The sequence below is a fragment of the Lipophrys pholis genome (genome assembly GCF_963383615.2).
Source record: "Lipophrys pholis genome assembly, chromosome: 20".
Classification (NCBI taxonomy): Eukaryota; Metazoa; Chordata; class Actinopteri; order Blenniiformes; family Blenniidae; genus Lipophrys; species Lipophrys pholis.
This window is the reverse complement of record NC_137648.1, coordinates 23,803,466-23,829,323: the sequence shown is the minus strand read 5'-3', so window position 1 is coordinate 23,829,323 and position 25,858 is coordinate 23,803,466. Positions and strand designations below refer to the sequence as shown.

Here is a 25,858-nt window from a genome sequence, read left to right as displayed (position 1 = left end):
GGCCAGAGTGGGGCCAGAGAGGGGCTAGAGTGAGGGCCAGAGTGTGGGCCAGAGTGAGGGCCAGAGTGTGGGCCAGAGCGGGGCAAGAGTGTGGGCCAGAGCGGGGCCAGAGTGGGGCCAGAGTGTGGGCCAGAGTGTGGGCCAGAGTGGGGCCAGAGTGGGGCCAGAGCGGGGCCAGAGAGGGGCTAGAGTGGGGCCAGAGCGGGGCCAGAGAGGGGCCAGAGAGGGGCTAGAGTGGGGCCAGAGCGGGGCTAGAGTGGGGCTAGAGTGGGGCCAGAGTGGGGCCAGAGCGGGGTCTGACATGTCATCAGCTGGGGGCGGAGTTATCACTCCCTACAAGGTGGAAGAGAGGTTGAACCGGCTTTCTGAACTCTACAGCGAACACTGAGCCCCGGAGTGGTTATAGAGGGAAATAAAATATAACGTGTAGGAACGATATAATTTAATCTGCTCTCGAGACTTGTCTGCTGTCAGTCAGCTATGTAGATCTAGAATCTCGAATCAGTTCTTTCAGGCTTTTCATGGTGACATCATTGTAACTAACTTCACTTCCAGGTCTTGTTTGGCGTTCTGACCGCAGGCTGAGGTCTGCATGAGGCAGCAGGGGGCGCTCCGCTATGAGACGCTCCACAGAACTTCTTTCTAATGAAGCCAGACTTCTGGTTCCTCAGGAACTACTAAACAAACTACAAACTACTGGAAATGAAACTTGGAGTTTTTAGAGCTAAAATGAGCCTTTTAATGGCTTCATGTGAAAGAGAACTTTAATCAGAGTGGTTACCTAGGTTACCATGGAAACGGCTGTAGAGCAGCGTTCTATCATTCTACACCTCCATTCCTCCATGTTGAAGCTTTTGATTCAGACACGTCCAGAAATAAAGTGAAAGGAGCAGAAAGTCACTATGGAGCTGGAATAGTGAAAAATAAGACCCAAACTCATTCATGTTATTATTATTATTATTATTATTATTATTATTATTAGTTCCTCTATGTCCACTCCGGGGCTCCGGACTAAAACAAGACGGAGGTGATAAAACACCAACAGAGCGACGAGGAGACTCAATGTTTTCTGGCTCTTTGGTGCATCCGAGGTTCAGGTCAGACTAGATGGAGCGACCCGGACCAAACCATTGAATACAGTCCGTCTCCTGGTTCCTGTCTGAGTGCTACGTTGGTGAAATCAGTGACGTATCACGTTTTAGAGTGACGCAGTGACGTGGCTCTACTGGCTCCGTTAACGGTGGAAAAAGAACCGGTTCTTTGGTGGAGCTCATTTAAGAACCGGCCCTGGACTAGAACCTGGTTCTTGTTGGTGGAAAAGCCCTAACTATGTCATGGTCTGATGGTGGGGGGCAACAGCAAAGTGGGGGCATCTGCAGGATTATAGAGGGTATCAGCGGGGTAGTTTGGTAGTAGCTGGGTTGTAGGGTGTATCAGCGGGGTAGTAGCTGGGTTGTAGGGGGTATCAGCGGGGTAGTTTGGTAGTAGCTGGGTTGTAGGGTGTATCAGCGGGGTAGTAGCTGGGTTGTAGGGGGTATCAGCGGGGTAGTAGCTGGGTTGTAGGGGGTATCAGCGGGGTAGTTTGGTAGCAGCTGGGTTGTAGGGGGTATCAGCGGGGTAGTAGCTGGATTGTAGGGGGTATCAGCGGGGTAGTCGGGTAGCAGCTGGAATGTAGGGGGTATCAGCGGGGTAGTCGGGTAGCAGCTGGATTGTAGGGGGTATCAGCGGGGTAGAAGCTGGGTTGTAGGGGGTATCAGCAGGGTAGTCTGGTAGCAGCTGGGTTGTAGGGGGTATCAGCGGGGAAGTCAGGTAGTAGCTGGGTTGTAGGGGGTATCAGTGGGGTAGTAGCTGGGTTGTAGGGGGTATCAGTGGGGCAGTAGCTGGGTTGTAGGGGGTATCAGCAGGGTAGTAGCTGGGTTGTAGGGGGTATCAGTGGGGTAGTAGCTGGGTTGTAGGGGGTATCAGCGGGGTAGAAGCTGGGTTGTAGGGGGTATCAGCGGGGTAGTAGCTGGGTTGTAGGGGGTATCAGCGGGGTAGTAGCTGGGTTGTAGGGGGTATCAGCAGGGTAGAAGCTGGGTTGTAGGGGGTATCAGCAGGGTAGAAGCTGGGTTGTAGGGGGTATTAGCGGTGTAGAAGCTGGGTTGGGTGTCCAGACTCACCTTCAGCGTCTCAGCACACAGCACGTACTCATGCAGAGCCGGGACCAGAACGTCGGACAGGTGCTGGATCTGATCGTCCGTCTCCTTGCTGCAGCGCTCCACACAGCCGGCCACGCCCCCCAGGGGCTCACGCAGGTGATCCTCTGACTCCGCCCACTGAGTGTAGGTGGGACCGTACTGCTTCAGCTCATCCAGGTACTCTGGAAACATCAACGACCCTGTTAACCCCTGAGAAATTACTGAGATAAACAACACCACAGGTCACTGCTCCACCCTGAAACCAGAGGTCACCGCTCCACCCTGACACCACCAGAGGTCACTGCTCCACCCTGACACCATAAGTTACCGCTCCACCCTGACAAAACCAGAGGTCACCGCTCCACCCTGAAACCACCAGAGGTCACTGCTCCACCCTGACACCATAAGTTACCGCTCCACCCTGACAACACCAGAGGTCACCGCTCCACCCTGAAACCACCAGAGGTTACTGCTCCACCCTGAAACCACCAGAGGTCACTGCTCCAACCTGACACCAGAGGTCGTTGCTCCACCCTGACACCACCAGAGGTCACTGCTCCACCCTGACACCACCAGAGGTCACTGTTCCACCCTGACACCACCAGAGGTCACTGTTCCAACCTGACATCAGAGGTCACTGCTCCACCCTGAAACCACCAGTCACTGCTCCACCCTGAAACCACCAGAGGTCACTGCTCTAACCTGACACCAGAGGTCACAGTTCCAACTTGACACCAGAGGTCACCGCTCCACCCTGACACCACCAGAGGTCACTGTTCCAACCTGACACCAGAGGTCACCGCTCCACCCTGACACCACCAGAGGTCACTACTCCAACCTCACACGAAAGGTCACCGCTCCACCCTGACACCACCAGAGGTCACTACTCCAACCTCACACGAAAGGTCACCGCTCCACCCTGACACCACCAGAGGTTACTGCTCCAACCTGACACTAGAGGTCACTGCTCCAACCTGACACCAGAGGTCACTGTTTCAACCTGACACTAGAGGTCACCGCTCCACCCTGACACCACCAGAGGTCACTGCTCCACCCTGACACCATCAGAGGTCACCGCTCCACCCTGACACCACCGGAGGTCACTGCTCCAACCTGACACCAGAGGTCACTGTTGCACCCTGACAGCAGAGGTCACTAATCTCCACCGGGACACTAGAGATCACTCCCGAGTCTTGTTTCCAGTGCGCAGTACATGCCGGCACAGCATGCTACAATACGAGTTTTCGTGTGTTTCCTCTGACAGCAGTTGTGGAAAGTACTAAAAGTACCGTACCCAACCATTACCACTTTTCATATCCCATCCATTGAAATAACTAGCGAATGGGTACGGTTCCAGAAGGAGGAGCTACAATTAGGCCTGTCATGATAATCAATAAATCAATTAATTGCACGATAATTAAAAATGAGCTTGATAAGTTTGCCAGGCTGGATAATTTTTCCTTTACCAAAGACGTCACTGTGAGCGCCGCTCACTCTGGTGTCAGTGAGCGCCGCTCACTCTGGTGTCAGTGAGCGCCGCTCACTCTGGTGTCAGTGAGCGCCGCTCACTCTGGTGTCAGTGAGCGGCGCTCACTCTGGTGTCAGTGAGCGGCGCTCACTCTGGTGTCAGTGAGCGGCGCTCACTCTGGTGTCAGTGAGCGGCGCTCACTCTGGTGTCAGTGAGCGGCGCTCACTCTGGTGTCAGTGAGCGGCTCTCACTCTGGTGTTAGTGAGCGGCGCTCACAGTTTAATGTTGTTTCAGAGAGTTGCCAGACTCCTGATCCTTCCAGTGAAAACCCAGTAAGGCTCACTGTAAACGGGCCTTAACATGTAGGAGGAAAACAGCCAATCTGGCAACAGCAGCCCCCAGAGTGGCTCCGCCTCCTGCGTCATCAACGTGTGAAGCATCACGACAAAAACAAATAGAAGACAGCAGCTCTACCTCAGACTCTGTCTCCACCATTAATACTTCATCTTAGTATGGTTACAGTACTTTCCGGACGACAAGCCGCTACTTTTTTTTTTTTTTACAAGCTTTGAACCCTGTGGAGGACGACTCAGCTTTTTAAGGGTTAACAAGCTTCATGCTGCTGATACTGGGTGATGCGTTCAGGTGCATCACGTAACTCCAAAGCTCACAGCAACATAGTGAAAAAAAAATTATTATGAACTAGTTCATTGTTGGAACTCTGAATTTAGAACTATGAACTGAACTGGTTCAAATTCAAATATGTGAACTGAACTTTGAACTGGTTCATGTAGAAACGGAACTTTCCCAACACTGCCTGTCAATCACTCTAGTGTGTGTGTGTGTGTGTGTGGGGGGGGGGGGGGGGGTGGGGGGGGGGCACCTGGCACACCTGAGAGCAGCATGAGACCCCGTGAGGAGGAGAGGGAGAGAGAGGTTGTTTTGATTCTTTATTTTTGATATTTACAATCTCTTTTTTCATAATACAATTCCAATTTTAAATATTCTTAAGAAATAAAAGTGTATTTATCTTTAAAAGGGTTTACTTACTATATTAGTGGAAAAATGGTATCAAAACGGCAATATTATCGTTTATCGCAATCATTTCTGGGACAATTTGTCGTCCAGCAAAATGTGTTATGGTGACAGGCCTCACTACAACGCAGCGGTCTGCTGATTGGTCAGTGACGATCGTCACTCTCGACAAGCCCGCAGTGTTTTTAGAGCTCACCTGCAGTATAAATCCTCCCGTTATTCGCATACACTGCTCTGTACACACTGGTTGTCTTGTTAACTGGGTTTATTGAAATGTCGGCGCTACACTGCCCTCCGGTGTTCAGACGAAGCGAAGACGCTCCTGCACATAACAGGAGGAGGAGATTCAGCAGGAGCAATGAGAACGTTCTCCGCAGTGTCACAGAGAACAGCTGCAGCTCGGACGCCTGAGCAGAACAAACCTGTTCCACACTGGACGTCACATCACTGCGACCTGCCTCTCCCAACCCAAACACAGCCGCCCCATTTCATTCATAGTTAAAGCAGAAAATGATTTGTACTTCAAGGTAGACTTGGACACTGAGTACACTTTCATTTTCTGTTTTCTTTAGTTTGTGTGTACAGATGAAAGAGAAAACTGTAGATCTCACAAACAGCCTCGACAGAGAAGCAGAAGATTACGTCCTCATTATTTAAAGAACTTCCCTCTGGAATTAAGAAGGGATTTCTACTGTACTGTACTGTACTGTACTGTACTGTACTGTACTGTACTGCATTGACGAGGCTGAAAGGTGGAGAAGTCCGCAGGAGAGGACTCAGAACAACCAGCTGAAGGTGAGCGGACGAGAGTGAGAAAGGTGAGCGAACGAGAGTGAGAAAGGTGAGCCAACGAGAGTGAGAAAGGTGAGCGAACGAGAGTGAGAAAGGTGAGCCAACGAGAGTGAGAAAGGTGAGCGAACGAGAGTGAGAAAGGTGAGCGAACGAGAGTGAGAAAGGTGAGCGGTCAGCCGCTCCGTACCTCTCTGCTCCTTGATGATCCTCTGGGTGACTTTGTCCACGGACCCCATCTTGTTCCCAAAGTCCTCCACATACTCCTGCATGACGGTGAACTCCTCGGGACGGCTCCTGACGCCTCGTACCGACTGGGCCACGGCCCGGACCGTCTCCCCCATCCTGCTCAGGAAGCCAGGACCCTGCTTCCTGTGAGAGGCCAGATCCTGGAGGGGAAGGACCACACACACACACACACACACACACACACACACACACACACACACACACACACACACACACACACACACACACACACACACACACACACACACACACACACACACACACACACACACACACACACACACACACACACACACACACACACACACACACACACACACACACACACACACACACACACACACAGATGATTTCTCTCTTCTCTTCAACTCAGTGTGAGTCCTGATGATTTTCATCATCATCATCATCATCATCATCATCATCATCATCATCATCACCTGTGCGGTGAGGAAGACCTTGAAGGTCTGGCTATAGGACAGGACCGGGTGCTCAGAGATCCGGTTCAGGAAGCGGTGCAGCGCTTTCCTCCGAGTCTCAATGAAGTCGTTGTTGAACCGTTCCACCATCCCCTTCATCACAAACTTCTCTGGAAGAGGCTGCAGACACACAGGGACACACAGAGACAGGGACACACAGGGACAGGGACACACAGCGACACACAGGGACACACAGAGACACACAGGGACACACAGAGACAGGGACACACAGGGACAGGGACACACAGCGACACACAGGGACACACAGGGACACGGACACACAGGGACACACAGGGACACACACAGGGACACACAGCGACACACACAGGGACACACAGAGACAGGGACACACAGTGACACACAGACAGGGACACACAGGGACACACAGAGACAGGGACACACAGGGACACACAGACAGGGACACACAGGGACACACAGGGACAGGGACACACACACACATGGACACACAGAGACACACACAGGGACACACACAGGGACACACAGAGACACACAGGGACACACAGGGACACACAGCGACACACACAGGGACACACAGAGACACACAGGGACACACAGGGACACACACAGGGACACACAGCGACACACACAGGGACACACAGAGACAGGGACACACAGGGACACACAGACAGGGACACACAGGGACAGGGACACACACACACATGGACACACAGAGACACACACAGGGACACACACACACACATGGACACACAGAGACACGCACACACAGGGACAAACGGAGACACACAGAGACACACAAGGACACACACACATGGACACACAGAGACACACACACACACAGAGACAGGGATACAGACACACACAGAGAAACAGAGACACACAGGGACACACACACAGGGACACACAGAAACAACACAGGAGTATGTGGACATGTCAGCGGGACACAGCAAAAGTTTTCACTTCACAAATGATCTGATGACTGGAAACAAGATCTTAATTCATAAATCTTTTAAATTTGAAGTCGGAATGTTGAAAAAAGCCTCGACTAAATAAGACGGCTGTTAAACAAACGGCCCATTGAAGGGTCCAATCGGACCAGAAGACGAGCTTCTATAGTGTAAATACTACAAAGAGAACATAGTGGTGTGTATAATGTGTTTACTGAGCATCAGGCAGCGTGTTAGTATCAGGAGCACACACACACTACAACCTCCGTCCACATGGAGACACTCAGCTCACCGACGAGGTGAATCATCAGGTGAACACGAGTTACAATCAACACACTGAAGCCAATGGTGATGATGTCTTTGTGCTTCCAGATTTGTCCTTCACAATTACCGTGAATTATGCATATTGCTTGTGCCTGCCAGTTTAAGAGGAGCGGCTCAACGATCACTATCCTAGACGCCCGTTTAATTTCCTTTTTCTGCCGCCAGATTGTTGAGGCGTAACTCGCCTTGCAGAGTTAGGAGCACACACACAACAAGCTCATCAAAACATACACAATTCCATCAACATTTTTCTTTCAAATTTAAATCCTGCACGGTGCATAAACTCATCTCTGATCAGAGATCAGTCGCAGGTTATGTGTACTGTACATGTTGATATTGTATTTGTGATCTGTTGTGCAGCTCCAGGTTCTTGTAGAAAGATCCTGGATTAAATGTAAATGTTGTAATCAGGTATTCATCACTCTTCTCCACCAAAACAAAGGAAATCTTCAGGAAGAGTCATTATAGTTTATTATCGTGATCTTTAATAGAGAGGAACCGAGTCTGTATGAGACCTGGGAGAGACAAGAGCTTTAAATTCGTCCAACTGAACAAAGGTTTCATGTTCCCAGGAGACAAACGTCTCCAGGATAGTTGTTCTTCAGCTTCCTTCTGAGTAAACCAACTTCCAAACCAAATATTGACTCCAGAAACACACAGACATTCTGATGACGTGTTAAAAGTGTTGAAACGGAAACTTTAGAAACCTGCTATGCTAGGCTAACAGGCTAAAGTAAAACACCACTAACAGTACAGAGAATCATGTACAGGACTGTCTCAGAAAATTTGAATATTGTGATAAAGGTCTTTATTTTCTGTAATGCAATTAAAAAAACTAAAATGTCATACATTCTGGATTCATTACACATCAACTGAAATATTGCAAGCCTTTTATTATTTTAATATTGCTGATTATGGCATACAGCTTAAGAAAACTCAAATATCCTATCTCAAAAAATTAGAATATTTCCTCAGACCAAGTAAAAAAAAAAAAGATTTATAACAGCAAAACAAAATCAAACTTTTGAAAATGTCAATTAATGCACTCAGTACTTGGTTGGGAACCCTTTTGCACGGATTACTGCATCAATGCGGCGTGGCATGGAAGCAATCAGCCTGTGGCATTGCTGAGGTGTTATGGAGGCCCAGGATGCTTCCATAGCGGCCTTTAGCTCATTTGCATTATTGGGTCTGGTGTCTTTCAGCTTCTTCTTCACAATACCCCACAAATTCTCTCTGGGGTTCAGGTCAGGGGAGTTGGCAGGCCAATCGAGGACAGTAATGCCATGGTCAGTACACCAGTTACTGGTGGTTTTGGCACTGTGGGCAGGTGCCAGATCATGCTGGAAAATGAAATCATCATCTCCATAGAGCTTTTCAACAGATGGAAGCATGTAGTGCTCTAAAATCTCTTGGTACAGTACACAGCTGCATTGACTCTGGACTTGATGAAACACAGTGGACCAACACCAGCAGCTGACATGGCTCCCCAAACCATTGCTGACTGTGGGAACTTCACACTGGATTTCAAGCAACTTGGATTGTGCTCCTCTCCAGCCTTCCTCCAGACTCTAGCGCCTTGACTTCCAAATGAAATACAAAACTTGCTTTCGTCTGAAAACAGGACTCTGGACCACTCTGCAACTGTCCAGTGCTTCTTTTCCATAGCCCAAGTCAGACGCTTCTTCCGTTGTCTTGAGTTCAGGAGTGGCTTGACCATGGGAATACGGCTATTGTCGCCCATTTCCCGGACACGTCTGTGAACGGTGGCTTTTGATACCTGGACTCCAGCTTCAGTCCACTGTCTGTGAAGCTCCCCCAAATTCTGGAAGCGGCTCTTCTTCACAATGCTGTTAAGGCTGCGGTCCTCTCTCTTGGTTGTGCAGCGTTTCCTGCCACATTTCCTCCTTCCAACAGACTTTTTGTGAATGTGCTTTGAAACTGCACTCTGTGAACAGCCTGCTCTTTTAGAAATTTCTTTTTGTGTCTTACCCTCCTGATGGAGGGTGTCAATGATGGTCCTCTGGACAGCAGTCAGGTCAGCAGTCGTCCCCATACTTGTGATTTAGTTTACTGAACCAAGCTGAGTGTTTTTAAAGGCTCAGGGAAACCCTTGCTGGTGTTTCGAGTTAATTAGACGATTCAAGTGATTAAATAGCCTGCTAGTATACTTTTTCATGATATTCTAATATTTTGAGATAGGATATTTGAGTTTTCTTAAGCTGTATGCCATAATCAGCAATATTAAAACGACAAAAGGCTTGCAATAGTTCAGTTGCTGTGTAATGAATCCAGAATGTATGACATTTTCATGTTTTTAGTTGCATTACAGAAAATAAAGGACTTTAACACAATATTCTAATTTTCTGAGACAGTCCTGTAATTATGTTTAAATGACTTAAACATGATGTACATACATACGTTTGTCCCTTTTATAGGTATGTTGAGCAGATTATTGTACCATTTTTATTGATATTTCTAATGAAAACATGAATATTGAGATCCGTAACTTAACAAAACTTTGTGATGAGTTCATTTAAGGCCCCGTTTACACGACAACAAATACGAGTGTATCCGCAAAACTTTCTTCACTTTTGGGGGGTCCGTTTACACGACACCAGTGTTCTGATCCACTGTATCGGCAAAGTTTTTATCTCGGCTCCCAAAGTGGAAAAATTCTTTCACGGTCACTATTCCCTCCTGCTGAGACTGATGGAGGTGATGGAGGTGATGGAGCGCTGTTACTGCACATATCTCTCCGCCTCCCTCCTCTTCCTTCTGCTCATGCATTTGTAAACAAAGACAGCGGACCTGCAGTGGTAAGATTCTAGTTTTATCGTCCAGATCAGTAGTTTTGTAGTTGAGACTCTCCCCTGATAGCATCCGATGTGTCATTAATCCATACGGGGGTCGGGTTCTCTCCATCAGTAGGCGTAGTTATATCAGTATTAATGAGAGTACCAGTAGTTATATCAGTATTAATGAGAGCAGCAGTAGTTATATCAGTATTAATGAGAGGAGCAGTAGTTATATCAGTATTAATGAGAGGACCAGTAGTTATATCAGTATTAATGAGAGTAGGAGTAGTTATATCAGTATTAATGAGAGCAGCAGTAGTTATATCAGTATTAATGAGAGTACCAGTAGTTATATCAGTATTAATGAGAGGAGCAGTAGTTATATCAGTATTAATGAGAGGAGCAGTAGTTATATCAGTATTAATGAGAGTACCAGTAGTTATGTCAGTATTAATGAGAGGAGCAGTAGTTATATCAGTATTAATGAGAGTACCAGTAGTTATATCAGTATTAATGAGAGGAGCAGTAGTTATATCAGTATTAATGAGAGGAGCAGTAGTTATGTCAGTATTAATGAGAGTACCAGTAGTTATATCAGTATTAATGAGAGTACCAGTAGTTATATCAGTATTAATGAGAGGAGCAGTAGTTATATCAGTATTAATGAGAGGAGCAGTAGTTATATCAGTATTAATGAGAGCAGCAGTAGTTATATCAGTATTAATGAGAGGAGCAGTAGTTATATCAGTATTAATGAGAGGACCAGTAGTTATATCAGTATTAATGAGAGTAGGAGTAGTTATATCAGTATTAATGAGAGCAGCAGTAGTTATATCAGTATTAATGAGAGTACCAGTAGTTATATCAGTATTAATGAGAGGAGCAGTAGTTATATCAGTATTAATGAGAGGAGCAGTAGTTATATCAGTATTAATGAGAGTACCAGTAGTTATGTCAGTATTAATGAGAGGAGCAGTAGTTATATCAGTATTAATGAGAGTACCAGTAGTTATATCAGTATTAATGAGAGGAGCAGTAGTTATATCAGTATTAATGAGAGGAGCAGTAGTTATATCAGTATTAATGAGAGTACCAGTAGTTATATCAGTATTAATGAGAGCAGCAGTAGTTATATCAGTATTAATGAGAGGAGCAGTAGTTATATCAGTATTAATGAGAGTACCAGTAGTTATATCAGTATTAATGAGAGTACCAGTAGTTATATCAGTATTAATGAGAGGAGCAGTAGTTATATCAGTATTAATGAGAGGAGCAGTAGTTATATCAGTATTAATGAGAGTACCAGTAGTTATATCACACCTGGTTCTTCAGCCTCTGCCAGGTGAGATGATGGTAGAGTAGTGCTTTGTCTGCAGCCATTGGTTCATAATGAGTGTGTGTGTAGGAGGCAGATCACTATAAGATTGTTCTTCTCTCCTTTTCATCCTTTCACATTAAGTCGTTTTTTGTCCATATCTTCATTTAATATATTTTAAATTAAATAAACAAAAATAATGTCAATACATTTTTTGTTTTGCAGGATTCTTTCTCCAGACACAGAAATGCTGGAATGGAAGCAGAGTAAACGTTGTAAAGTCTGGCTGCATGTTGGTTGCTTGTTAAAATCCCACCAACATCTGGATGAGTCATCCAGCTGTGGCTGTAACACCACGAGTGAGAGCACCAGGTACTACAACAAGTTATCAATTATTCAATAGATGTGTGTCGTATGGCAGAAAGGACTGAAGCACTTGGCTGAGATATTTATTCTGGACTCTTTGTGTTGGACGCTGTGTCTTTAAATGACATCACTACATTCCTAAAGGGGTTTGAACCATCAACCGTTGTTTGATCACATTGTCAAAGTAAAACATCAACTGATTCTACATCTTGTCTGCAGTTGGCTGATTAATCTTGTTAAATGACACGAACAATAATTCCCAGACAGTTTTGACTTTAATCAAAGTAACTTTGCTGCTGCTGCATCTTTTATTGGATTAACAACAGATTATAATCTGCAGGATGATTGAGGTGTAGAAGGGTGGAGATCCTGACTGTATTCTCCAGAGAGCTGATCAAGGTGAGGGAAACTAACTGTGCTGTTAGTGGTTCTATTCTCTAGAGCTGCTATATGTTCTCTCTTTGCTCTTTGTCTTCAGATCTTCCATGATGATGTCATGGAGTCGAGGGTCTGTTCAGACAGAATAAACCTCTGGAAGATGTCGTCAGCATCACTTTCCCTGAAGCAGCAGCTCAAACTGAGGATGTTTCCTTTCAGTGAGCAGCAGGTAAGAAAACATCTCAGTCAGTGGGACAGTATTTACACAACAAAAGCTGGATTTGTTGACGGGTTGGCTAAACTATCAATACGCATCATGTCACTGTTTTTTAGATCATCGACATCCTGATGTCTGAAGGATCAAGCAGCCGGGGTCAGAGGTCATCATGGCCAGAGGGAGAACGTTCTCACACGCTGCCACAGGCCGACCCACCTCACATCCTGGCTTCTGCATAGAATTCTGCTTGTATGTAAAATAAAGTACACTCACATGATTTATGGGTGTTTTTCTTCTTTTAAAGTTGTCATGGGTAAATGTGGAAGGCTTGTGATGGACATTTACTCCCTTCATGCTGAAGTAACTAGTTACTCTCCATTCTTGTCATTTGTTTTGCTTCATGCAGCCACATTGTCACTGGATGAACGAAGTGTAGGCAGATCAGTTTAGTAGCTGACCTCTGACCTCTGACCCTAAAGCTTCACTGTGGTTACAGATGACCTCTGACCCTGAGCTTCACTGTGGTTACAGCTGACCTCTGACCTCTGACCCTAAAGCTTCACTGTGGTTACAGATGACCTCTGACCCTAAAGCTTCACTGTGGTTACAGATGACCTCTGACCCTAAAGCTTCACTGTGGTAACAGATGACCTCTGACCCTAAAGCTTCACTGTGGTTACAGATGACCTCTGACCCTAAAGCTTCACTGTGGTAACAGATGACCTCTGACCCTAAAGCTTCACTGTGGTTACAGCTGACCTCTGACCCTAAAGCTTCACTGTGGTTACAGCTGACCTCTGACCTCTGACCCTAAAGCTTCACTGTGGTTACAGCTGACCTCTGACCCTAAAGCTTCACTGTGGTTACAGCTGACCTCTGACCTCTGACCCTAAAGCTTCACTGTGGTTACAGCTGCAGTGTCTTGCTGAAATAACTTCATTATCCTTCATGTACACAGCAAGTGTACACATAAGGGACTTTTCATGGCTCAGCAACAGTTTAGGATAAAAAAAGACAAAAAGGTGCAGTGATATGAAATGTAAATGTAACACAGAATATATACATTGACTATATGTACAGGATAACCAGACAAAATATACACAACTTTACCAGCAGTGATGTACAGTCACACTGCAGAGAAGGACAGTAGTCCTGGAGAGATTCATCATTTCTTCATCTATTGCTTTTATTCTATCTTCAGATCTCTTGACCGAGTCGCTCTTCTTTATGTAATGGTGCTTATTTTTTCAAAGAAAGTTAAAGATGTATTGAGGAAACTAAAATCATGTTGATTAACTGGTTCCAAAGAGATATGACAGCGTTTGGAAGAACACTGCTGACAAACACTAACGTTATATCTAAGCTGATCTATCCTACATGTTTTTGCAGTTAAAGAGTTTTATGAACATTATTTCTTTCACTCGGGTCTAAACCTTTAGAGATCCAGATTCCAGGATATTGGTTTTCCTTTTTGACAGGGATATAATAATACAGAGAAAGGTGAGAACAGTCATGGATTATTGTGTATCGATCTTCCTTTAAGGAATCCTGATTGAGTATAAGACTAATGATATTGGCTATACCTACCTACCTACATTTAGCCTTGCTGCCAATACAGAGGTATATAAGTATTTTATAAGCTGTATTCGAGAATGTAATAGGTCTTTGTTTGCTCAATAATCATTTGCCTTTTCCTTATTTGGGTATTCATTTAATTCTGCCTTGAATTATTGTCATCAATAATTCCTTTCCATACATTATTGCCTCAAATAACATGTTTGTAGTTATTCCATCAGTCAGAGGCTGTGTTTGGATGAAACGTTGAATTTTCAATTGTTCAAATCCTCCTTCGCACAAACATTTCATCATTTACAGGAATCAGATTCTTCATCTCATTGAATTTAGAATAAGAAGATGAATACAGTTTGCTAAAGGAATTGAAGATCTCCTTGGCTATACTTTTTGGTTCTAAGCATTTTCCCCCATTCATCATGACAGCGTGGAATTTACTTCTTTCTTGTCTGTTTTTATATTTTTGGGGATCATGATGAGGTTTTTTGTTCTCCCTCTTCAATCCACTTGGCTCTGGACCTTATAAATACTCTCTGAGCTTTATTCAGATAAAATCTACCTGGATGTACCTTCCAGTACTTGTGCTTCGGAGAACTGAACATGATCCATGAAGCCATGATGTAACTGAAGACACTGACATCATCTTTCCTTTTAAATATGGCGGCGACCATGTAGAAGTATGTTGGGACCACAAACAAGTATGTCAGCGCCCGTAAGCCTCCATCTTGATACCGCACTGGTGGGGTTTCAATTTTAGAGAAGTACGGTCGCGCTGCGGATCATGTACTCCTGCCCCCCACTGACAGTGGCGCTGGGATGGTGCTTCGGAACAAAATGGCAGAACAAAATGGCGGGGATCACTAGAAATGGCCATATTGTCGGCCATCTTGGATTCCCCACTGGCAGCCTCTCCACGTTTATGGCGTATTGCTCTCTGCACAAATGTCTGTGTGGTTTCATTAGAAAATCCAGCAACAGCGCCCTCCTGTGGCCCGGCTTACTAACTACATAGTTGTCAGTGTGTCTGCTGCTGCAGTGGATACGCACTGCTTTTTTTAACGGATTAGGTGTTGTCACGTTCAACCTTGTCGTGTAACCGGAGCCTAAGATGCTGAAGACTGAAATGTTCATAAGTCAGGGATTAAAACGGATCTTAAATTTGTTTCAGTGGAAAATAAGAAAGCTGTGAATTACTGACGTGAAAGTGGAAACATTAAATATATCGATATAAAGCCAGAAAGAAGACAGCAGAGTAGAAATGATGCCACCCCCAACCCTAAAAACAAAGTTAATTCAATGACCTTCTTTAATGGATGAACATCAGTGAGTGTGTTTCTTCTATGTGATCTGATATCTGAGTGCTTCTGGTTCTAAACAGATCAAACCTGGAGGACTTGGGCTGAATGGAACCAAAGGATTGCTGGATGTGGAGCTCATGTCCTCAGTGAGATGTGCAGTGTTTACTGAGCAGGAACACCATGCTGTGGGTTGGATGCTGTGACCATACATACGTGGACGATGAGTGTCGGGTGGCTTTCCTCCAGTTTGCTGCGGAGCCAAATGAAGTCCTGGTAGCGGCGACGCACTTCGTACTCACAGGAATCAAACTCACTGCGTGTGGTCTGGAGGAGAAGGTTCAGATCAGAATCATCACATCGTCACAGAGCAGCTTCAGAACAGATCATCTTCATCACATCATCACAGATCATCTTCATCACAGAGCATCCATTAGCTCGCAGCTAACCTCTCGGTTCGGCAAGTATCTAGAAACACCAGTGAGAGTGCATGGACGTGGTCGTGGTTCGTCTGTGTTCCTCCGCTCAGTGTTTCCAACAGTGATGTTGCTATTAGTGATGTTGGCATCGATATGAGCTAACAGCTAACATGTTAGTGATGCTGACTTGGTTCCACAAACAGATGTGGCGTTGGCGAAAGTCTGCTTTCTACCAGGTTCTAGTCTGCTTTGTTTTGAAAGACCAGCATCGCTACACAAGAAGATCCGTTTTGGAGTCATCTCTCCATCTCAGGCTGGTACTTCTCAAACTCTCAGCTGCTTCTCCTCTCTTTCTGCTTCTAAAACATTATCTTACAGGACTATCTGTTCTCTCGATGCCTGATGTTGCTCTGGATCGCTCTGACTTTGTGTCTCCACAGAAGAAAGTAAATCGTGGACCTGCTCACCCTGGTCACGACTCTGTACACGATGAAGGTCTCGATGGCGGTGACGTGGCTCTCTGGGTTGTCCACAGTGATGAAGATGTCTTTGGCGATGGCATCCTGTTGCTCCTCCTCATCTTCCTCCAGTCGGTACTGGTTGACCATGGAGCTGGGAGAGTTGGGCATCGGGCTTCCGTCTGCCAGCGAGGTGTTCTGGACCACAGAGAAAGAACAGGGGCCTCACTTATAAAACATTCGTAGGATTCCTACTAAAAATATTTGTGCGCCCAAAAGCTGAAAATGGTGAGCACCCCAAAAAACTGAGATCTATAAAAACGTGCATACGCACATCTCACATCTGCACAGTATTTTTTTTTTCTAGATCCAGTCCACCTGGAAGGTGGACACTTCAGGCCCCGCCCCCAACACGTCCACTTTCTACCATAAATGGTCAAAGCAAAGGGCCTCGTCAATATTTTTACATCTCAATCAGCCTGTTGATCGCCGGCATTTGATGCTAAATCCTGACAGAAAAGACGAAGTAGACCGAAATAGTGATGGAGGAGGTGGAGGTCAGGGGATGATATTATCTGGTGTCACAGTAGTGCAATCACTACAGCGCGTCGTCATCGCTGGAAATAGTGAGAGAGTCACCGAGAGATCAGAGACTGTAGAGGTGGAGGAGAAGAGTCTGTTCTGCAGGTAGAGAGCAGAGGAGAGTGACATCATGGAGGAGAGTGACATCATGGAGGAGAGTGACATCATGGAGGAGAGTGACATCATGGAGACCAGAGGAGAGTGACATCATGGAGGAGAGTGACATCATGGAGACCAGAGGAGAGTGACATCATGTAGGAGAGTGACATCATGGAGGTCAGATGAGAGTGACATCATGGAGGAGAGTGACATCATGAAGGCCAGCGGAGAGTGACATCATGGAGGCCAGAGGAGAGTGACGTCCCTGGGGGCAGCACCCCAGCCCACCGCTGGACACCATAACAGCCTCATGGTAGTGACGCCACCGTGTGTCAGAGTGTCGTAGAGGAAGGAGACATTTTGTTGGAGACACAGCAGAACGATAAAGTTTTATCTGTTTATTAAATATCTAAATTAAATATTTGAAGAGGGACGGTGAAAAGACTCAGTGGACTTTGGGTTTTATCCTCAGTCACTAGAGGTGGAGGAGGAGGGTGGAGGAGGGTGGAGGTGGTCGTCTGTCTCCAGCAGCAGTGGTTGCTGAGCGCATGACCGTACTGCGAGCGGCTTTTATCAGGATTTACAGCCACAACGTATAAATATACTAAACTGTATTACGTATGTATGATAATAAAATCAGCAATATAAAATCTATAAGTTCTTTATTTTACATGTAAACTTTGGTAAATCATCTCAATTGCAGTTTGTTTTGTACATGAGACTTTCCCAGAGACTCACTTTGTTACTGTGTTCATACACTTCAGTATATTTGTACTTTATAACTGTAAATCCTAATAAAAGCAGCTGGAACAGAACAGACGTCCCCAGAGACTGGAGACAGACAGTCAGTGTCCTCCAGAGGACGGGAATCAGTTTTAACACTGGAACATCCACACTGCAGCTCTACTCACTGTGACTGTCACCTCACTATTTATGTGTTCACTCTGGAATTAAACTGATTGTTACTCACTTTGTCACAATTGATAATCAATCAGTTCTATCCTCTGTATCACTAATAATCCATCAGTTCTATCCTCTGTATCACTAATAATCCATCAGTTCTATCCTCTCTGGATCATTTGAAGATGAACATATGAACATGGATCTGCTGATTCAGCAGTAAGGTTCCACATGTCTGGACAATCGACTGTTTTGAGGTTTGAAAACCGTGACCTGTTTGAAAAAAAGGTAATTTGCTGCACAGTGGGATAAATTCTGCTTCTGATACATGAATACTTCATTTTGTGGCTAATATTCATGAGGACAAAGCAAAACTTTTGCTCACATCCTAATCTGGAGGAAAATCACAGTTTCAGAGGAATACAGAAAGTTTAGGAGGAGCAAAACACAGATTACAAGCAAAAATCCAAGAAATGATGTGAAGAACATGACAGCTGCAGCACAGACCTCGTACATGGGCCCAGTGTATTCCAAGTATGGACACACAGACTCAGCTAAGCATCCCTCAGTAATCCATACCAGGAAAACTAATTAATGAGTGTTTCAATCCGGGTCTGGGGGGCTGCTGTCCGCCGGGGTGTCGCTGTCCGGGCCCGATGGCCTCGGGCCCCGGGGTGTCGCTACGGGTCCCCCCACAACAGTTCTGGCCACAAACAGTGGACAAACCACGCACGCACGCACGCACGCACGCACGCACGCACGCACGCACACACACACTTCCACTCCTCACGAAAGGTGTTGCTTTAGTTGCTTGTTCTCTATCATCATTTGCTCAAACTCTCAAAATCATGTTCCTCTTTTGTTGTCACCTCTTTGTAAATTCATGTTCCTGTTTCATGTTACTGTCTAGATAGAGCTGCTCAGGCTGGTTGATCTAGAAAATCATGTTACTGTCTAGATAGAGCTGCTCAGGCTGGTTGATCTAGAAAATCATGTTACTGTCTAGATAGAGCTGCTCAGGCTGGTTTAATCTAATAACAGTTGGAAAGTATTTTGATCAGTGTGATAACTGTAAATAATATATGTAGTACAACAAGGGTATTGTATGTAATCCTCCCCCTCTCCCTCTTCTCTTCCCTCTCCTCTCTTCTCTCTCTCTTTGAGCGTTCCCCCCCGGTCGTGTACAGCAGCCATACCATCTTCTAATAAAGCAGCAGGAGAAGACTCCAGGTCTCTTCCTGTTCAAGAGCAAAAACTGTTCTGACTCCAGAAGGTTCTAGATCACATCATATTGTTTTCCCAAGCTGCTGAACAGGACAAGGGGGGAAAAAGAAAAAAAGGAGTGTTTCAATTGTGTCTGAAGCACGGTTACCAACATGTACCTGCTCACCTCTACTCGTAATGCCGTTTCCCCAACAGCTTCTATCTGGAGTCTCTCCTCAGAGCAGATATATTTATATTTATTATGGTTTCCTCAGGTTTGCTTCTTGCAGACGATGGGATCTCCTTCCATGCAGATGATAAATGAACCTATCTGCTTTTAAAACTGAAAGAATCAAACACCAGCTGCTGGACGGCCGTCAAAACCTGAGAAGAGGTGATATATAAAGGTTGCTTACGCACAAAATAGGTCCTGAAAGATGCATACGCCACTTCCCACGCAAACTTTGTGACCTAAAAAAATATCATTTGCTGAAAAATGTGTGTACGGGTACGCAGTGTTGCCGGTAGCACGTCATATGACCCTGTGGAGCACAGGGCAAAGACTTGATGGAGGCTAAATATGCTCAGTGAAAAACACTGGACAGGATTAACCCTCGAGGCTCCTCCTCTCTCTCACAGCCTGAACGGCGAATTCACTGAGAATCATCCTGGGCTCTTTAACTCGGAGCAGCGAGGTCGGGAGGATCAGCTGATCCAGGAAGCTGACAGTTAAACAATCAGAGAGAAGCAGCGTCAGCACCACCACCCTGAAAGTACAGAGAACAAACAGTAAAGTCCTGAGTCAGTCCCACTTCAGGACTGAACTCAGGTCATGAGCTCTAAACGCAGCAGGGCGCCCACACACAATGCTGGCGTTTCAGCCCTGCAGCCTCCACAACAACACCGAAGCTCAATCCTGACGTTCTTCCAGCTTCTACATCACCATTCCTCGTGTTATCATGAGCAGGGAAAATAAGGAAGGTGGTGCGCTGGCTTTCATAGTCTCTCATTAAGAAGCACTTCTCTGAAAATACTTTAGCGTTGAATTTGCTTCAGTTCTTTTTACTACAGTGAGGAAAAAGTGTCTTTTATGTTGTAAATTCTGAAGAAGACAAAGTACAAGTCTGCCTGTAATAAGTCTGTCTGGAGATTCTTGTTAAATAAACTGTGGTGGAGTTTATGGTTCTCAGAGGAGGAAGAAGGAGAGGTTATACCGTGTTTCACCTGCGGTATACATGTGTTCTAGCTGATCTATATGCTCATTTAAACAACTACAGGACATCATTTAAACAAGTAGCTGCACTATACCTGCGTTATAGCTGTAAAGATGGGACTCAAACCTGCAACCTTCTGATTGGGAGACGACTGCTCTACCAATCCAGCGAATATATCTGTGTTTTTGCTGAAATACACCCGCGGTATACCTGGCTGTACCAAGCAGCAAAGCAACTCTCCTGAACTCCTTCAAGCTCCAGGTTCAAATCCATTTCTGTCTTCTCTTTGTTTCCCTTGCTCAAGTTTCCCGTGTCGAACAGACGACTGTCTCGTCTCCAGCCTCTGCACTGTGGAGTCTCATGGATCTGTTCTTAGCCCACTTTTATTCACACTTTCCATACTTTGATTTAGGGTTGGTTCTTCCAAAATATGTCATCTCTGACCTCTTGTATGCAGATGTTCCATAAATCCATTTGCTTTTAAAGGAGAAGCTCCAACCTCCCCAGCTATGCTGGACTTGCATGGTCCTAAATGAGTTTAATCTTCAGGAGTTGATCCTAAATGTTTGGTTGTTTTCAAATGTTGAACAAGCTCGTTCCATCGTATCCGTTTGACCTGATCACGTTTCAGGTCTGCTGACCAGCTTCCTGTGGTTTTATCAAAATCCAGACTCAAACTCAAGGGTCAAGGATCTTCAGCTGTCGTTGCCCCAGAGCTTTGGAAAGGACTTCATCTCTCAGGCTGGCCTCCACATTGCCTGTTTTATAATCCCAGCAGGTCAATGTGAAGGGTTTTATTCACATCATTTTATCTCTTACACTTTCATTCACTTTATTTAAACAAGATAATGTACGGTGGGATGATCAGGATGGACGGAGGAATATCAAAAGCAGGTTTTTAAATGAGGCCACAAGCTAGAATCATGTGTGACGGTGAAGTTTTCAGGATTTCTGCTGTAGCTGGGGGCCCAGACTTCTTTAAAGTTTTACATTCATTTCTTTAATGAATGTGGAGCTGAACTGCAGTTTGATCCAGCGTGAGACCAGAGAGGAGTTCCCAGTGGAAACCGGCAGGAGCAGGGATTTAAATCTTTGGTTTTTCAACCGATCAGCGCTTTGGCCGACATCAGTTGTTTTTAAAAGTGCTTCCGGAATGAATTTGACGCCGTGTTCCCTTTTGTTCATGTCTTAAATATTTAAAAGGGTTCAATTCTTCGGCTGTGCAGAGATGGTTTGTAGAAGTACTTAAAAGCACGTCTTGCTCCAAACTTTTGATTTCCAGAGACACTTGTCCTCTGTAACTTGTTCCAGGGCATCCTGGAGGACCAGGAGAATGTCCCTGGTCTCCAGTCTTGTTACTTGGCTGATTAACTCCTAGTACCTCCTTCATATTTGGTCAATTCACCAAAACAATAAAGCCTCCTCTGTCCAGTGACTGCATTAATAATCGACTACAAACGTGGGACGTCCAGTCATCGATCTCCCCACACAAAGACAAACACCTCAGTCATTATTTAACTTATCAGACACACATCTGGAGTAAACCCACCACAGACGCACTGTTTAGGTTGGTTTCACATTTGTTCTCAGTTAATAAAAGTATTGATTTAGTTCAAACACGTTTCTCCAGTTTTCAGCGAGTCAGAACTTGGCTGTTGTCAGGAAACATATTGAATGGAGATGAATGTTTTAAAAGTAAACACCCAGAAACTTGAGCACCATATAAAGATTGAGGACTTCATGAAGCCTCTAAAAGTATGTCGAGAAGAAATTAGAAGTCAGCTGTTGTGGCTCCATGAAGCTCAAGGTGGTCACAAAAACTACGTAACGATGATGAAGAGATCCACACACACACACACACACACACACACACACACACACACACACACACACACACACACACACACACACACACACACACACACACACACACACACACACACACACACACACACACACACACACACACACACACACACACACACACACACACACACACACACACACACACACACACGTGACCTCTGGTGAAAAGCAGTTTGTGATTGTCCGTTGGTTGCCATAGCAACAGGCTGAGAGGAGGAAGCAGGCGTGTTTGTCAGTGGAAAGTGTGAGAGGACGAGCGCTGCGGTTTGACTCTTGTTTGTCTGTTGTTCCTCTGGGCTGGACACACGGTGTCCCGGCATCTAGTTCGTCACTGCTCGTGTTCGCTTGGTGTCTCTGACACAAACTGACAGCGAGACCAGGAGGAAGTCAGATTACAGCCAGTTTCCAATTCCTCAAGTTCTCCAAAAGCAATCTTGATGTAAAGGTGAATTTTATTTGGTGTAAGGAAAATGAACATTTCAGAGCAGGACGGATGAAGACCAGATATCTTTCGGTTACTTTGTGAACTATTTTCTCTCTGGAGCTGTGAAACATCCTCCTGCCTCCATTGGTCAGACTCCAGGTTTGATCGCACCTCACCACAGATTAACAGACAATAACTTTGACAGTCATGAATCACAACAAAACCCCATAAAAACCAACACTGTCTTCCAAAAGCGTTCATCCTCCTCCACTCCGACACGCCTAAATCAAATTTAGTACAACCAAGACCCTCGAGAAGTCTCTACTCCGTAAATAGAGTCCGGCTGAGTGCATTCTAATCTCAGTTGCTCAGTGAAGGCCTCACACGTTCATCAGACACCAACAATCATGGAGACGGAGGAACGCAGCAGACCGCTCAGGGAGAATGTTGTGGTGAAGTTTAAAACAGGTTAAGTTATAAACAAATATGTCAGGGAGCACCAAGCGACCCATCATCCCAAAATGAAGAGAGGCTGGCTGAACTGCAACCCTACCAAGACATGGCCGTCCACCTAAACCAGGGCCAGTCAGGAGAGCATCCATCAGCTCCTGGTCACTCTGGAGGAGCTGCAGAGATCCAGTATCTGTCCACAGGACAGTCTGAACTCTACGAACCCGATGGTGAATGGACTTCACTTATATGGCACTTTAAGAAGGTGTGAGCAGTCCCAAAGCACTTCACATTCACACAACAATGGAGGCTGCAGCAATGCAAGGCGCCGTCACACCCGAGGGAGCAATTTGGGGTGCAGTGTCTTGCTCAAGGACTCTTCAGCATGCGGAAAGGTGGAGATGGGAATTGAGCCTGCAATCTTCCGATCACACAAGAAGAAAGACAGAAGGAGTCCTGTCTACAGTTTGACAGAAGTCATGTTGGAGAGACAGTAAACATGGAGGAAGGAACTGAATTTGTTTGGACTAAGACGCCGTCCACACGACCCGTTTTCTCTCCGTCGTTCTTAAAAAAAAAAAATCAGCACTGCACATGACCTTGAACACACCATCCCCACCCTAAAGCATGGTGGAGGCAGCATCATGCTGTAGGGATGCTTTTCAATGACCAGACACAACCAGCAGAGCTGCAATGGAAACAAAGTATGAAGTATGTTCATGTGCTAGAATGGACCAGTCCAAGTCCAGACCTTCATCCAGCTGAACTCCTCTCCATCCAGTCGGACTGAGGATCACAAACAGGTTCAGTGTGTAAAAGCTGGGAGAGACAAACCTCACAAACTTGGGATTGCAGTGAAAGGAGGACCTACAGAGTATTGACTGGGGGGGGTTACTATTTGTAGAAACATTTGAAAACCATGAATCGTTGTCTTTCCACTTGACCTATATATATATATATACATACACACATATTTACACACACACACACACACACACACACACACACACACACACACACACACACACACACACACACACACACACACACACACACAATATATATATCAAAGTTGTGAGAAAGACGTTTGTTGCCGTAATACGTTCAGAAAGTAGAAAAGGTCAGAAGAATTTCACTGCTCTCAAAGTTAAAGATTACAGACTGACCCGGGCTCCTGTCAGCGGGTCAGGGCGCAATGTGAGCCCGGGGAGAGAGCACCGAGCAGCGGGGAGAGAGAGCACCGAGCAGCGGGGAGAGAGAGCACCGAGCAGCGGCCACCGGGAACCAGCCGGCAGCCAAGGGCCACCGAACACCGAGTAGCGTGGAGCAAGCCAACGGCCGCCGGGGAACCGAGCCCCGACCACAGTCCACCGGCCGCCGGCCGCGGCTGGGCGGCTCCACGTACCCCGGAAACAGGCGGCTGTCCGCGGCCGCTATGATCTGCGTTACCTTGGAGAAAACCTCCAGGTCGTCGTCCTCGTCCAGGTCCAACATGTGTCCCGAGAAGTCCGCCGGGACCGACTGTCCGCTCATAGCTCCGTCCAACACCTGGTCACCGGGTCCGAGTCCGCGGCACCGGTTAAAGGTCCACTGCACCGATCGAGGACAGAAACCACTGCACCGAGTCGGACGGCACGAACCACTGAACTGACAGTCAGGATCAACCGCTGCACTTCCTCCAGAGGCCACAGTAAGAGCTCTGGAGCCACCGTGTACACTTTATTCTAACTTTATTCTAACTTTACTCTAACTTTACTCTAACTTTACTCTAACTTTACTCTAACTTTACTCTAAATTTACTCTAACTTTACTCTAACTTTACTCTAACTTTGACTTTACTCTAACTTTACTCTAACTTTATTCTAACTTTACTCTAACTTTGACTTTACTCTAACTTTATTCTAACTTTACTCTAACTTTACTCTAACATTGACTTTACTCTAACTTTACTCTAACTTTACTCTAACTTTACTCTAACATTGACTTTACTCTAACTTTACTCTAACTTTACTCTAACATTGACTTTACTCTAACTTTACTCTAACTTTACTCTAACATTGACTTTACTCTAACTTTATTCTAACTTTACTCTAACATTAACTTTACTCTTACTTTACTCTAACTTTATTCTGACTTTACTCTAACATTAACTTTACTCTTACTTTACTCTAACTTTATTCTGACTTTACTCTAACATTAACTTTACTCTAACTTTATTCTAACTTTACTCTAACTTTACTCTAACATTAACTTTACTCTAACTTTATTCTAACTTTATTCTGACTTTACTCTAACTTTACTCTAACTTTATTCTGACTAAACGCTAACTTTATTCTGACCTTACTCTAACATTAACTTTACTCTAACATTACTCTAACTTTACTCTAACATTAACTTTACTCTAACTTTACTCTAACTTTATTCCAACTTCACTCTAACTTTACTCTAACATCAACTTTAGTCTGACTTTACTCAAACATTAACTTTACTCTAACTTTACTCTAACTTTAGAGTAACTTTAATCCAACATGAACTTTATTGTAACTTTAGTCAAACTTTACTCTAACTTTAGAGTAACTTTAATCCAACATGAACTTTATTGTAACTTTAGTCAAACTTTACTCTAATTTCATTCTAACTGTATTCTAACTTTACTCTAACTTTACTCTAATATTTTCAACCTTTACTCTGATGTTTAATTGAACTGCACACTTTACTCTAACTTTACTCAAACATTAACTTTACTCTAACTTTACTCTAACTTTAGTGTAACTTTAATCTAACATGAACTTTACTGTAACTATATTCTAACTTTACTCTAACTTTACTCTAATATTTTCAACCTTTACTCTGATGTT

At 45.1% G+C, this 25,858-nt stretch overlaps 1 protein-coding gene across 2 annotated transcripts in view; it reads right to left on the bottom strand.

Annotated features, from left to right (window-relative positions):
• Positions 1-24,665, bottom strand: part of snx7 (sorting nexin 7) — a 47,555-nt gene extending 22,890 nt beyond the window's left edge. Inside the window, exons 1-6 of one of the 2 annotated variants that reach the window (XR_013936398.1) lie at positions 24,450-24,643; positions 16,272-16,460; positions 15,602-15,712; positions 6,156-6,314; positions 5,660-5,858; positions 2,160-2,359 (exon numbers count right to left, since the gene is read on the bottom strand). Coding sequence is in view for 1 of the 2 variants with exons in the window: in XM_080489769.1 (XP_080345895.1) it covers positions 2,160-2,359; positions 5,660-5,858; positions 6,156-6,314; positions 15,602-15,712; positions 16,272-16,460; positions 24,450-24,533 (942 nt within the window). In the remaining variant the exon portion in view is untranslated. Of the gene's footprint in view, positions 1-2,159; positions 2,360-5,659; positions 5,859-6,155; positions 6,315-15,601; positions 15,713-16,271; positions 16,461-24,449 lie in introns of both variants that reach the window. The other variant, XM_080489769.1, reaches the window with a different exon arrangement.
• Between the last annotated feature and the right edge of the window lie 1,193 nt (positions 24,666-25,858).